At 63.5% G+C, this 13452-nt stretch overlaps 2 protein-coding genes across 11 annotated transcripts in view; one reads left to right on the plus strand and one right to left on the minus strand.

Annotated features, from left to right (window-relative positions):
- Positions 1–3330: 3330 nt before the first annotated feature.
- CKMT1A (creatine kinase, mitochondrial 1A) lies at positions 3331–12734 on the minus strand. The gene is made up of 9 exons (XM_027666687.1): positions 12477–12734; positions 7000–7198; positions 6547–6642; positions 6209–6430; positions 5599–5684; positions 4553–4676; positions 4250–4384; positions 3797–3922; positions 3331–3581 (listed from the first exon to the last, which is right to left on the minus strand). Exons 1-9 carry the CDS (start codon positions 12623–12625, stop codon positions 3465–3467), a joined length of 1254 nt encoding a protein of 417 aa, XP_027522488.1. The 5' UTR covers positions 12626–12734; the 3' UTR covers positions 3331–3464.
- PPIP5K1 (diphosphoinositol pentakisphosphate kinase 1) overlaps positions 12505–13452 on the plus strand; it is a 46198-nt gene continuing 45250 nt past the window's right edge. For 9 of the 10 annotated variants that reach the window (XM_027666677.1, XM_027666682.1, XM_027666680.1 and 6 more), the window contains exon 1: positions 12518–12614. The gene's annotated coding sequence lies outside the window, so the exon portion shown is untranslated. Of the gene's footprint in view, positions 12615–13452 lie in introns of all 10 variants that reach the window. The other variant, XM_027666678.1, reaches the window with a different exon arrangement.

Genomic DNA, 13452 nt, shown 5'->3' on the forward strand with positions numbered 1-13452 from the left:
CCGTCCTCCGCCCGCCACCTCCCGTCCTCCGCCCGCCACCTCCCGTCAGGCGGCCTCGGGGCCGGCAGGGGGCGCTGCCCACCGCGCGGGGGCCGGACGGGGAGTGAGTGGGGGGGACGGGCAGGGCCCAAAACCCCGGGCAGGGCCCAGAGCCCCGGGCAGGGCCCAAAACCCCGGGCAGGGCCCAGAGCCCCGGGCAGGGCCCAAAACCCCGGGCAGGGCCCAGAGCCCCAGGCAGGGGGGCTTTGGGTGGCTTTCTGCAGCTCACACCCCAGCAGGTGGGATACCAGGTCCAGGACCCCCACACAGGCTGCTCTGCCCAGTCAGTGCACCCCGTGGCAGGTGGGGGTTCCAACCCTGCACCCCAGGAGCTGGGACCCCTGCACGCTCTGTTCCCTGAGTGGGAAATCCCACCCTGCCCAATTTTACCCTCCTGATCCTGCACCCCGCTGGCTGGGACCTCTGCACACCCACCTATGGCCCTGCACATGAACCCTCAGCCCAGGCTTGGAGATCCAGATCTCATCCAAGGGCCTGAGCCAAGTCTCACTTGTTGCCTGCCCAGATCTAGGGGCTGGGGACAGCTGGCAGCTGCTGCAGATGGGGCTGATGCAGGGCCATCATATCACCGGCAAACTGGCCAACAGGAGCCACATGGTTGGCCTTGGGCTGGGGCGCAGGTGAGCGTGATGGAGCTGCTGGTGCTGGCACAGCTGGGCTCCAAGCTGGGTGCTGGCAGGGCTGCCCTTGCCTACTAACAGCCTCTTTCTGTACAGCCTGGAGGCCCTTGCCTGCTTCCTGAGTCCCGAGGAGCTGCAGGACCTGGCTTGGTTGCAGAACCCCTGGGGGGGCAGAGCCACAGGGACCCTGCACCAGCATGGGCAGGTGAGCCCTCCAGGAAGGGTGTGTGGGCTGTGCCAGGCCACCGCTGGGGTACCTCCTGGATGGGCACCCTGCGGAACACCACTCCCAGCCCCTCACTCTCTGGGGGAGCCTGGCCACAGTGGCAGACGTGCTGCACTCCACCAGCTTGGCCATGGTGAGCCCCAGGGAGCTGTTAGCTTGGAGGGGTGTCCTCCCTGCGGTGGGAGTGGGCTTCCTGGAGCGCCTGTCACCCACCCAGCTGAATGCCCCAGCAGCAGCTGACCCAGCTGACATGTGCCCAGGTGAATCCACCTTGGTGGCACACGCTGGCCATCACCATTAGAGGCTCCCATGTGGTACAGCCTCACTCCCTGCCCCTGCCCCTGCCTGGGTTGTGCCAGCCCTGCTGACCACTGCTGCCTTGTCCTGCCTCCAGGCATCCTTCCTGCAGGCAGGGGCTATCCAGGGAGATGATGTGAGTGTCTGAGGCACCTCTCTGGGAGAAGGATGGTCTTTGGGTGCTGTGCTTGACCACAGCACCCCCAGATCTTGCCCCCCCAGATCTTGCCCATGCCATGAGAAGGGGTCTGCAGGGCAGGGACCAGTTCCCTGTTTATCCCTGGGTGGAGTAGTCCCTCACCCTCACTGTGCCCAGTTGTGCTCTGGCTTGGCTGGGCAAAGCTGCTGGAGGTGCTGCCTGGTGCTGTGATGTTCTGGACCATGTGACCTGCCAGCCCCTCAGTCCACTGGCCCTGTCTGCCACCCACAGAGCCCTCTGGTCCATGGTGAGGGCAGGGAGCACAGCACAAGGCACAGGAGATGCAGCCACCTGCCTTCACTCCTCTGCTGTCCCCCTGCAGTGGCTTCTGGCAGGGACAGAGCTTGCTGGGGAGGACCTGGACCAGCTGGGCCTGCTGGTAGGGTTCCTGGGCTTGGAGACCATGGCCTGAGTCCAGCCTGAAGCCTTCTGCCATACCTGGGGGGCCTGCAGGACACCTGCCTGGCTGCTGAGGCAGCCACCGAGCTGGGGCTTCTGCTGCTATCAGAGCAGGCATTGGGGTAGGTGATGGGCAGGGGAAAATGGGACCCCCTCCTTGACACTCACTCCTGCAGCCCACCCCTCAGCTGGCGCCTGCCCATCCTGCAGCACCTGAGGTGCCTGGTCTTTCCTGCTGCCCCCTGAGAGGCTGCGTGCCATACCCCATCCCACCTGCACTGTGCTGCCCCACAGCTGCCCATGCCCTGGCCCCTCTGCCAGCTCCTGGGGCTGTGCCATCCCCACCGGGGCCCCCTGTCCTATTTCTCTGTGCTTTTCCTGACAGTGCTGCATCCCTGTGGCTGTGCTGTCCCCTCTAGTGCTGCATGCTTGTGGCTGCCACCCCCAATGGTGTTCCCTCGTCGTGGCTCTGTTGTCCCTGCCAGTGCTCTGTCCTTGTGGCTGTGCTATCCTCATTGTGCCCCATTCCTAAGGCTCTGCCACCCTATCAGCTCTCCCGCTCCTGCGGCTGTGCCATCCTTGCTGTTCCCTAGGCCTTTCTGCCGGTGTAGTTTGTCCTGGCCCCTCTCCCCACATCTGTGTGGTGCTGCCCCAGGACTTGCTGAGCAGAGACACAGTTCAGCAGCTGCTGCAGAGTCAGCGGGACTGGGAGCAGAGCGAGCTGGGATGCCTCTGCTGTCCCCCAGGCATCCTAGTTGATGCTCCCAGCCTGCAGAACGTGCAGGTTGCCCAACTGGTGGCAGTTGCCAGGCCAAAGGACCAAGGTGAGACCATGCACTCCCCTCCCCAACCCTGTCCCCATTCATGCTGGTGCCCTCTCATGCCCTGCCCACACATTTTGAACTCCTGCTGCCCAGTGTCCCTGTGCTGTTTGCGCCCTGGGCTGCTGTGTCCCCCTTGTGCACCCTGTGGTGGGTGCTGCAGGGGCCTTGGGCTGGGGCCAGCCTGCTCAGGCTGGCTCTGCAGCCCCCACGCCCAGCTGTGCTCACATGTGTGCCACCTTCCCCAGTGGCATGCTCAGCTCTGACCAGGCTTCCTCTCTGCAGGCAGGAGTGGAGTCAGGCCCCATCTGGCTTCACCATGGCTCTCCATCCTCTGCCTGCCCCACTGCTTCCTGTGAGCATCCCAGCAGTAAACTCATAATTGTCACAAAGGTTGAGCTCAGCTCCCTGCTGCCTGCAGTGACACATGGCCCCAGAGCACCTTTTCATGTGCAGCCTTGACTATTCCAGCAGCTCCTGGCACTCTGCAGCAACTCCTTACCCACATGCAGTCCCCTAGGCCAGGGCAGCCCCAGTGGTCCCTCAGACCCTTTCCCCATGGCAGCAGTAGCTCAGGGACATCCTGGGGAGGGCTGCTCAGGACAGGCACAGGAAACCCATACCCCAGTGGTGCCTCTGCAGGGGGACAGGGTGCTTGGACTCGGTGGGGTATTGGGTGCTGGAGTAAGGAGGAGCCCGAGCCATGGCTACAGCAGCGCATGTTTATGGGATCTGACCTGGTGTGTTGTGGGTAACAGGATGCAGCGACATGCTGGGCACAGAGATCGCACAAGCTACAGGGGGACCGGGGTCCCACAGGGCTGGCGCTGCCACAGTCCCACTCAGTGCCGGAACTGCGGCAGCGGTGAAGGGATGCGGATGTCCTGCCCCTTCTCCAGCCGCCGCTCACAGTCGATCAGGTAGTTCACACCGTCTATCACCAGCTGTACCAGCTCCACCTGCACCAGGAGCACAGATGTAATAATTCAGGGGCTGTCTTCAGAGCCACACCAGCAAGGCACCTGGCTAGCCCCGCTGCACACAGGGCAGGCACTGCTACTCCCAGCACCCACATGCTGGCCCCAGCATACAGCCCTGGAGCTGCATGGGTGCCATGGGCCCATCATGCACACATACTCCAGAACCTCCCTCCCCAGCTCTGCCTGTCACCCACCTCTGACTTCCCCAGCCGGTCCAGGTTGGAGATGTCGAAGATGCCCCCTGTGGCAGCAGTGTCCACACCGCCCGTCCCACGCTTCTGTAGCCGGAGGTTCTCCAGGATCTTAGGGAAGCGGCTATCCTGGTGCCCAGAGAAAGTTTCGGTGCTCAGCAAGACCAACAAGGGAGTCGGGGTCAATGCTCCCTGGAGCAGCCCCCTGCGACTCACAGGACTCTGTTAGTGGGTCACTGACCCCACACAGAGCCCTGCCCTGAGCAGACCCAGGCTGACACCTGGGATCTGAGCCTCTTCCTTCAGCCAGGGATACAGGCATGGGCTGGACCCTATGCCTCCTGAGGAAACCTGAGCAAGGCCCAGGGCCAGGTCCCATGCAGTCCTGCACCTCCCATGTGGCTGAGCTCCCCACAGTCTTAGCCTGGCTCCCCACAAAACTGGCCATAGTAATACCTTGCTGAGCAGTGGTAGCTTGATGTGGACACCCGCTCGCAGCCCCGTGCCCAGGTTGGAGGGGCAGGTCAGGATGTAACCCAGCCGCTCGTTCCACATGAACTCCCAGCCTCGCTCCTGGATTAGCCGCTCCACCTGGGTTAGAGATACAAGCAGCCGTTCAACCCTGGCCACAGGGTGCCCAGCCCTGGCCATGGGGTGTCCAGCCAAGGCTGAGCGCAGAGGGCCAGCACTGCAGCAGCTCTTCCTGCCCCTCTCTGCCTGGCCACGGGGCTAGCACAGCACTGGCTGTTGGACGCTCACCTCCTTCAGGCCCCGGCAGAACCGCTCAAAGACACGCTTCATATTGCCCCCCTTCTCCATGGAGATGACACGTGTGTGGTCTTCCTCATTGATCCAGATCAAGAAGGTCTTCTGGTGGTTGTGCCTAGGGACAGGGCAGCATTCAGCTGTTGCTGGTGGCTTGCAGATGCCCTGTGCCCACCCAGCTGTGCCCCTTCTGCCACCATGGTGCCAGTGCTGCTTATGGTTCCAGTGTGCTGCCTGTGCCTGTGGCTGGGAGCACGTTGCCAGAGCCCAGCCTGGCAGCAGGGTGGGCAGCCAGCAGATGCTCCTGGAGATGGGCCAGTGCCCATCCACGTGAGCTGCTGTGAGTGATGGGAGCTGTCTCCAGCGCCTTGGGCTGGGGACAGGAGCATGGCTCCTGCACCACACAGGCAGCAGGAGAGGACTGTGAGGCACGGAGTGCACACTGGGGGCTGTGTTAGGGGCAGCTGGAGCTGGGGACCATGCATGCCGTAGAGATGTTTTCCATATAAAGGCACAGTGCCAGTGAGGGTGGCGTGGGCGGATGCGTGTGCCGGCTGTCGCTCTGCAGGAGCGTGGGATGTTGCATGGCTGCACAGAGATGCTGGGAGAGAGAAGTAAGATGTGACTGTGACAGGACAGGTTTGGTGGCACGTAGAGTGTGCAGAGATCTAGGAGGAGCTCTGGGGATTGCCCAGGGAGCAGAAGCAATTACAGCAGCTTTAGAGTGCAAGGTGCTGTTGGATGGTAAGAGTGGGCAGGATTGACAGCAGGGGCTGGTTCTGCAGTCCCCCTTCCCAGGACAATGTTGTGGTTTGTGTAGGGAGCAGTTGGCTGCTGACTGTGGTGCATAAGGGGCTCCCAGGTGAGACCACAGAGCCCAGGGTGGGCACGGTCCAGGGGTACTGGTGCCACATGTGCTGGGGGTCTGCGGTGCAGTGAACATGGGAAACATGGGTGGCAGGGCTGAGACAGACAGATAGAGCTGTAGCATCCGCCCCTCTCTGCTCTGCTGACTGCTCAGCGCTGGGACAGATCCTCACCAGATCCCTCGGGCGTCGGGCCAGTCCCGGGCCATTCCTGCTGCTGTCAGGAGCGGGGACACCGGCTTGTCAAAGAGGAAGTGATCCTAGAGGGAAGCATAGTGCATGGGCTCACCAGGGTCGCATGGCTGGAGCCAGGGCACCTTCATTGGTCCCAGTGCTCCCTGTCTCACTAGTCCCAGCCTGCTGCTGAGGTGATCCACTGTGGCTCTCCCAGGCAGGGCACCCATGGGCAGGAGCCCCTGCCTTTCTGGCCTGGGAGGCAGAAGGCTGCTGGTGCACAGCCCACCCTATGCTGGGGGCCAGTGGGGCACCAGCCATGTGCCTGCCACCAGCCCGCCTTTCTCTGGACATGGGCAGAGACATGGGGAAGGAGTCAGAAGGGGCCATGAGCTGCTGGGGCTGTGATCAGACAGGTGGCTTGGGAGGGCTGAGCAGCACTGTGAGCACCCTCTGCAATGTCGGGCAGACTCTCTAGGGCAGGGATCCTGGTCCCACAAGACAGGGGGGCTGGGAAAGGAGGATAAAACCTCCCAGAGAAGCAATGCTGGGGAAGGGGTCCTGCTCTGCATGCACCCAGGGAGGCTGGTTGGGAGCTGTACCAACTCACATCAATGAGCTGCTGTTGCTCCTTCTCAGTCATCTCGCTGAGACGGTAGTACCGGCCTGCCAGGTCCCCAGTGAGGCCATTCAGTGCGTCCACGGTCACCTTCTCCACCTCTCGCCGCTCGGCGCGGGTGCAGGCTGGGGGCAGGCTCAGCCCACGGATGCTGCGCCCCGTCCGGACCCGGGATGAGAGCACGTAGCGCTCATCAAACTGGCCAAACTTTATCTGGAACAGACAGGAGCCACAGGACGTTTATGGTGTGGCACTGGTGCTGGCAGGGCCCTGTCCCCAAGGCCCAGGAAAGGACCCCTGTGTGCAGCATGGCTGTCCAGCTCACACACCTTGGTGGCGTCCAGGTCCGTGGTGTGCTTCATGGTGCGGGGGTTGTATCCGTTGTGCCGCTCCTGAATCACAGGGTCAAACAGGTCGGCAAACACCTGGAAGCAAGCGGGACAATGTACAGCACTGCAGACCCAGCACTTCATAAAGCCCCTGCCATAAGCTCAGCATGGCCCCACTGCCAGCGTGGGGGACATGGCAGCAGGGGGGCTGCAGAGGATGGCTGGGACAACAACATGTCCTGCAGTGCAAGCAATCCATGGGGCAAGTGGGGCAGAAGGCTGCAGGGCTCCAGGAACAGCTGCTCCATAGGGATATGTGGGGACCAGCCGGGGCCTTTACAGCTGTTCAGGCTGGGCAGGATGAGGTGGGCAGTAATGCCCCAGGCTGCTGGGTGTACCGTGGGTACCAGGACTCCTCTGGCTGCTGCAGATAAGGCTCTGGCTGCCACTCACCTCATAGGTCTCTTCATCGCCAGCTACGATACCCACAGTCTTGATGAAGGGGTGGCCAGGGTTGTCAACACCAGTCTGAATGCACTGGTCCAAGGTCCAGCCATTTGGGGTTGCCTTGTCACAGAGCCTGGCATAGATGGCTGGTGTCAGGTTGCTGGCCATGCAGTTGTTGTGCTTCCGGAGGTCGGGGTACTCAGCACTGTGGGAGGACAGACAGATGAGTCCTTTGGGGCCAGGGGACTCCAGCACTTGTGCCAGTGCCCCTCAGAGACTCGTGGGGCAGGTGTGAGCAGGGGAGCTCAGAGAGGGGTCAAACTGCTCTGCTTGTCCTCAGCAGCCAGGGGCAGGGAGGCAGTTACTGGTATTGCAGGGCAAGGGCAGGGAGCAGCCTGAGCTGAAGGTTGGCACTCAACCAGGACGAGAGTCCACGAGCAAATCTGGACGGGTCATTAGGGATTGGCTCCTTATCAGCCACGCAGAAGGTCCCCAAAGGCGGGAGAACCTGCCAGGTGAGCAGTGGGGCCACATCAGTCCAGCCCTGTGTTGCTGAGCTGCCAGGGCAGCTGGGCAGCAGAGTGGGGGTCCCACTCCCCTTGCCCTCCCTGCGGCTGTCCCAACACCAGCCTAAATGGAGGGGGCCTGCTCCCTGTCTGCTAGTGCAATGGGTGGGGGAGGCAGGGCTCATAGCCTGTGGGGCCCTGGCGTGCCTGACCCCTGAGGCTTCTGTCCCTCTGTTCCCCCCCCCCCCCGGATGCTTCGGGGCAGGAGATCAGCTGACCCCGATCTGCAGCCCTGGGAACTGCACGGCCCCGGCGCAGTTTATTGTATTAGGGGGACGCTTTCCTCTAATCAGCTTAGTGGGAGGCCGTCCCCTGACCTCATTCCCACTTTAGACAGGCTTTGTGTTTGTTCTGTGCTCATGGAGGGGATTGGCAGGGCAGGACCCTGACAGTGCTAGTCTTGGCCAAATCTTTCCTGCTGGACCTGGTGCCTTTTCTTGCCTTAGTGGGACAGGACTGGCCCTTATCAGCCCAGGAGATCTGGCTGGTGGCTGGAGGGGGTCCTGCATCCCTGGGGACACCTGTCTCCCCTTCTGAGAGAGGCCTGCTTTGGGGATGACAAAGCTTGAGGGGGATCTATGTGGGAGAAAGGGTGCCTGGGCTAGCACGGGTCTGGGTTGGTGGGAGCAGCTGTCAGACACCAGCACCAGCAGGAAGTCCTGGCACTCTCCTGTGCTCAGCTTCTACTCCTGAGGGCTCACACTGGGCACCAGGTCTGGCTGCCAGCACCGGCCCCATGCTGCAATGCAGAGCCTTGTGGCTGCCACCACCTCCTCCCCTGCGCCTGCAGGCCAAGGAATGTGCATTGGCCCTTTGCCCATGGCTTGTCTACTGCTTGTGGCTTCCTGTACTGTGTAGAAAGAAAGGGTGGTAAGGCTCACATTGTCTGTATTGTGCGGATAAGCACTGGCAGCTCCAGCCAAGACCAGCACAGGGAGGCATTTGCTCCAGGCAAGAACTTGTCTCAGGGCTGAGGGCTGCTCCCAGCCCACACACAGACCTGTGCCCTGGTGAGATGCCCCAGCTCAGAGGCTGATGCGGTGTGGATGGGACACAGCCTGCCCTAGTCTGCCCCACTGCTCCTGCTACCATCTGCTGGCCACCAACCCATGTCTCCCCAGGGTGACACACTCATAAAAAGCATTTGCTGATCAGAATGGGACACTTGGACAGGTTCCTCCACTGCCCCAGCATGGGTCATGCTGCCGGGCATGCCAGGACCACCTGATCTGCTTTCTACACAGCAGAGTCTGCCCAGGAACAGCAGAGGTTGCCAATGGAAGCCAGCTTACTCCCAGTAGGCAGGATACTGCTGTGGGTTGAAGCATGCTGTCTGCCATGGCCATCCACACATTCCCTGAGGTGGTTAGCATCCAAACCCTGAGACTCCAGGCTCTGCCTGCAGGTGCTGTGCCTGCTGCAGTGCTGACTGAGTGCCTGGTCAGAGTGCACCCTCCCCTGAACAGCCCTGAACCACAGACAGTAAATCAGGGCAACCTTTTCCCAGTCTTTCTAAAGCACCCAAACTCAGATGGATGATGCCAGGGTGAAGATCCTGAGCACCTGTTGCTGTGCTCACCACGGTGCCACAGAGACAGCAGGGGAGGATGCCAGTCACTGAGCCCAGGCTTTGTCCAGGCTGGAGGGCTCTGGCAGTGGCACCGCCTTCCCACTGTGTGGTCAGGGTGTCCAGAGGTCCTCTGTCACAAGCGTGAAGGTGATGCTGCACTTGGCCTTACTTAGGCTGCCTTGGCCCCTTGATTTTGGTCCCTGAGGCTGGTTTTAAAATTATTACCCTTCCAGCACCGTATTTTGTTACCAGTGCCACAGCACCAAGCAATATCTTGAAGGTCTTTTCCAACCTCAATTCCATGATTTCACAATTCCATGGTTCTGTGGTAGGGTGGGCTTGTCCCTGGCTGCAGAGGCTGGAGGCGTGGACGTCTGCCAGAAGCACAACTCAGCGCTGCTGCCTGTGCTGTCCTGCCCTCACCTCAGCTCTGCCGTCCTGCCCGTGACCTCGGGGTGCAGCCGCCCACAGCAGTCACCCTCTTTGCCCTTGCGCGAGCAAGTGTCTGAGCCCGGGGCAGACCTGCTCAGCACCCAGCAGGGATTATTAGCCTGTCCACCGACTGGGCAGCCTCTCTGGAAGCGACAGCCACCTGCATCTCGCCATGGCTCTTCATCACTAATCCGGCAGCCTCCAGTGCCCTTCCTGGCATCACGGGCTCGTGGTGCCCAGGCAGCCCCCGCTGCACACGGCTTCTGGAGAGGTGTGGGGGCACGTGGGGCAAGCAGCAGACCCCGTGTGGTGGTACAGAGTCATGAACTGGCAGGTTGCTGCAGGCAGCTGAGCATGAGGCTTGTTTACACAGGGAGGAGGGGGCTTGGGCTTTGTGTGGAGACGCTTTGGCAGGGAGCCCCAGCGTGACCGCCCAAACACAGTGCCGTGCCTGGTGTAGGACCTGCTTGGCAGCAGGCACATGGTGCCCATATTTCCTCAAGGGGAGAGTGCCTGTGCCCTCTCAGCATGGCCATTCATACTGCAGTGCCTCTGACAGGAGGCTGTGGAGTGTCACTCAAACCCCTTAGGGCTGCTGCCAATGTCTCTCGTTTTTTAACCTAAGACTAGGCAGAATCCCCGGTGAGTTGGCTCATCCCTGCAGAGCGAGGTGCTGCAGCTCACCCCTAAGGCTCTGTCTAGGCTCTTTTCAAGTGTCAGCACTGTCACAAAACCATTCCCAGCCAAACATGATCCCCCAGGAGGCTCATTTTAGAGCTTCTCAACCGTATTCCCACCTTGATTTCATCCCCTCCTGACCTGATGTCTGTGGCTCTGCAGTTGTTCATAAAGCTGGAAAGCACGCTCCCCTTGGGAGGTGGATAATTCATAACATCCAGCCTTTGTCATTCTTTGAACTCTCTCCCTTTCCATCCCCGGATTTCCATGGCCCAAAGCAGCACACCGGAGCCCCAGCGCCAGCTCCCTGCCAGCGCTCCACACGCGCAGAGCTCCCAGCCTGCAATGCAGCGCCGCAACACACTGCTCTGACTGCCGGCGTTTGGTGCAGGGATGGCAGCAGCTGATGGTGTTCAGAGCAGCAATGTGCTGCCTCCTTCCCATCCTGTTCTTTCCCTGTGTTGAGTCTCTGCTGGCCTTGGGATGTGGAGGAATACCCAGTCCTCATATTCCTGGCCTGATCCTGGGAACTGCTAGGCCAAGCAGCTGGTGCCAGTGTGAGGTGGAAGGACTGGCCAGTGGCTGCCATGTCCCTCTTCCCTCCCAGCCCTGGCCCTGTTCCTACCCTGCCCAGCCCTTGTGAGGCACAGACAGCTCCTGCCTCCAGTCCCGTCTGGTGCCTTGGCCCTCCATGCTCAGAGTGGAGGGCCATGCTCTTTGGAGCTGGCAGCACAGGCACCAGGCAGGACCAGCCTCTGCCTCTCCCATCTCTGCTTCCTTATCACTACGGCAAGCAATGGTGAGCAGAAACATGGGAATGCAGAGCACCTGGCTCTCCCAGGCCCATCTGGGCTCCCTGTGGCAGTCCCTGGCAAAAAGCAGTTTGGAGGGGAGTGATGGGAGACCTTCTGGTCTGAAGGTTGAACCTTAGCACTGTGCTGCAGCTGTGACACTTATCTGGCTTAAGGGATCAGGTACCGGGCATGCAAAGAGGACCAGGGCTCTTGCAGAGCCAGAATTACCTCAAAAGAACCTCTAAGCCGGGCTGTGGCCGTACATGTGCCTGCCTGGCCCGGCTCGAATTTGTGCCTGCCTCCCAGAAGTCCCGATTGCACATCTCAGGGCTCATTGTCATCCAAAATTTGCTCACAGGCTGGGGCAGCCTCCTCAGCACCCGCAGGCCCCTCCAGTTCTCCCTTTAAAAACTGGCCCAGAGAGGGAAGGGCAAGGACCTGCCAGCAAAGCTTTTCCTTTCAATAGAGGAGTCCCTGTCCCGAAAGCAGGCGCGTGGGAAGGCTGGAACAGCCAGATGAGGTCGGGCCAGGAGCTGCTGCCAGTGCCTGGGGGCTGCTTCGACACCAGCTCCCACAGTCGGAGCTCTTGGGTGTGCCACCAGGAGGACAAAATGGACCCTTTGCTCCATCCTGTTCCTACCAGGACACTGACAAAATCTCTCCTGGCTTCTGTTGGACCAAGCCTGGGGTACGTCCCTGCTGGCGCTGGCTGTCCCAGCTGTCCCCCCCAGGCTGGCCCGTCTCTCCAACAGCCCTCATCTCTGCCCTCCCTGGCATCCCGGGAAGTCCCCTGGGACCCCCAGCCCCGCTGCCGGGCACTTTCCCCCCTCCTTCTCCCGCGTATCTCGGGCTGCAGCGGCTCGTTCCGGTGTTTCGGGACCACCCAGGGCCGCCGGCAGCCCCGGGGCTCCCAGCCCCGACTGCAGCTCCCACAGTCAGGCCCCGGACGCGGGGATGCGCTCGGGGTGGCCCCCGCAGCCCTCATGGCCCCTGTCCGCACGGGTCCCGCGAAGGGGTCCCGCGGCATCTCCCACGAGCCCCGGGGAGCCGGGACCCGCGGCCCCTGCGGGACCGTGCCCGGGGCGTGGTAGGGCCGGTGCCCTTGTGCGCGGGGACGACGGGGCCCGCGGCGCCGGTGACCGTCAGCCCGAGGCGGGACGGCTCCGTCCAACACGGCCGAGCCCCGCCGCCGCCCCCCGTCATCCCCGTCTCCCTCGCCGCCCGGAGCCCCGGGGCCGGCGCGGACTCGGTTCACGGGCCTCCCGGTCCTCCCTGCCGTGGACGAGCAGCGTCCGCCGCGCCGCCCCCATGAGCTGCTTCGGGACTCGCCGCCCCGGCTGGAGCCGAGGGGCGGCCCCGGCGCCCTCCCCGGTGCCGGTGCCGCAGGGACCGTCCCCGCCCGCCGCCCCCCGCCCGTGCGCCCTCGCCGCCCGCGCACATTACCTGGGCGGGTATCGCCGACGCTGACGGTCGCCCGCGCTGATCGAGTCCCGGGCGAGCAGGAAGCCGGCGGCGAGGGAACCGGCGCCCACCATGGCCAGGAGGCCGGTGGTGCGGCGAGCGGAGAGAGCGCGGGCGAAGGTGCTGGCCATGGCGGAGCGGCGGAGCGAGCGCGGCGGAGCGAGCGCGCCGGGGCGGGCGGCGGACGTGAGGGGAATAGGAACGGGAGTGGGAATGGGAACGGGAGCGGCGGCGGGGCGCGCGGGGGGGCGGGGAGCCGGCTGGGCACGGGGGGGGCCGGGCAGCACCGCCACCTGCTCGGCCGCCCCGCCCCGCCCCGCCCCACCGGGGCCGCCGGCGCTTTCAGCACCGCGCGCGGGACAGCGCCGGAGGGGCGGCTGCGTCGGGCCGGGCCTGCTTCTCACCGAGAGCCACACCCCGGACCCCCGCGCCGCGCTCTGTGGCGGTCGGTGGCGGCCGGGTGAAAGTTCGTGCACCTGAAGCCGGGAGCGGAGGACGCGGCTGCTCTACAGGATGCGGCCCTCGATGGGTCGCGGGGCCGGGGGCCGGTTCTTGGAGGTCACCGGCCCTCCCACAGTGCTCTGTGCCCGCCGCACCGCGGGACCGCACCGGCGGGGCAGGGAGCGCACCGCGTTCGCCGCCGCAGACCCCGCGGGACGGGAGGTGCTGGCGCACCGCCGGGCCGCTCCGGCACACGGGAAACGGCTGCTCGGTAGAGCCGCGCGCCCAGCCCGGTACAGTCGGTAGGGCCGCGTGTCCCGCCCGGTGCAGCCGCGCGGTTGCCGTTACAGCGCGGACCCGGCACGGGGCCCGCGCCCACGTGCGAGCGGCGCGCCCAGCACCGCAGCAGCTCCCGCCGCCGCCGCCAGGGGCCGCCACGCCGCGTCCGCCCGCGTCCGGGCCGGCCCGCCCCCTCCGCGCCGATTGGCTGCCTGCGGCCGTCAGCAGGCGGTGATTG

The sequence above is a fragment of the Corapipo altera genome, unplaced genomic scaffold (genome assembly GCF_003945725.1).
Source record: "Corapipo altera isolate COAL_440 unplaced genomic scaffold, ASM394572v1 349, whole genome shotgun sequence".
NCBI classification, from domain to species: domain Eukaryota; kingdom Metazoa; phylum Chordata; class Aves; order Passeriformes; family Pipridae; genus Corapipo; species Corapipo altera.

Coding starts and splice junctions, on each gene's coding strand:
- CKMT1A (XM_027666687.1), bottom strand. CDS start 12,625: ATGGCCAGCACCTTCGCCCGCGCTCTCTCCGCTCGCCGCACCACCGGC. Junction 5,685..6,208: donor AGCAACAGCAGCTCATTGAT/GTGAGTTGGTAC, acceptor GCTTCCCTCTAG/GATCACTTCCTCTTTGACAA. Junction 4,385..4,552: donor TCTGCCGGGGCCTGAAGGAG/GTGAGCGTCCAA, acceptor TCTCTAACCCAG/GTGGAGCGGCTAATCCAGGA.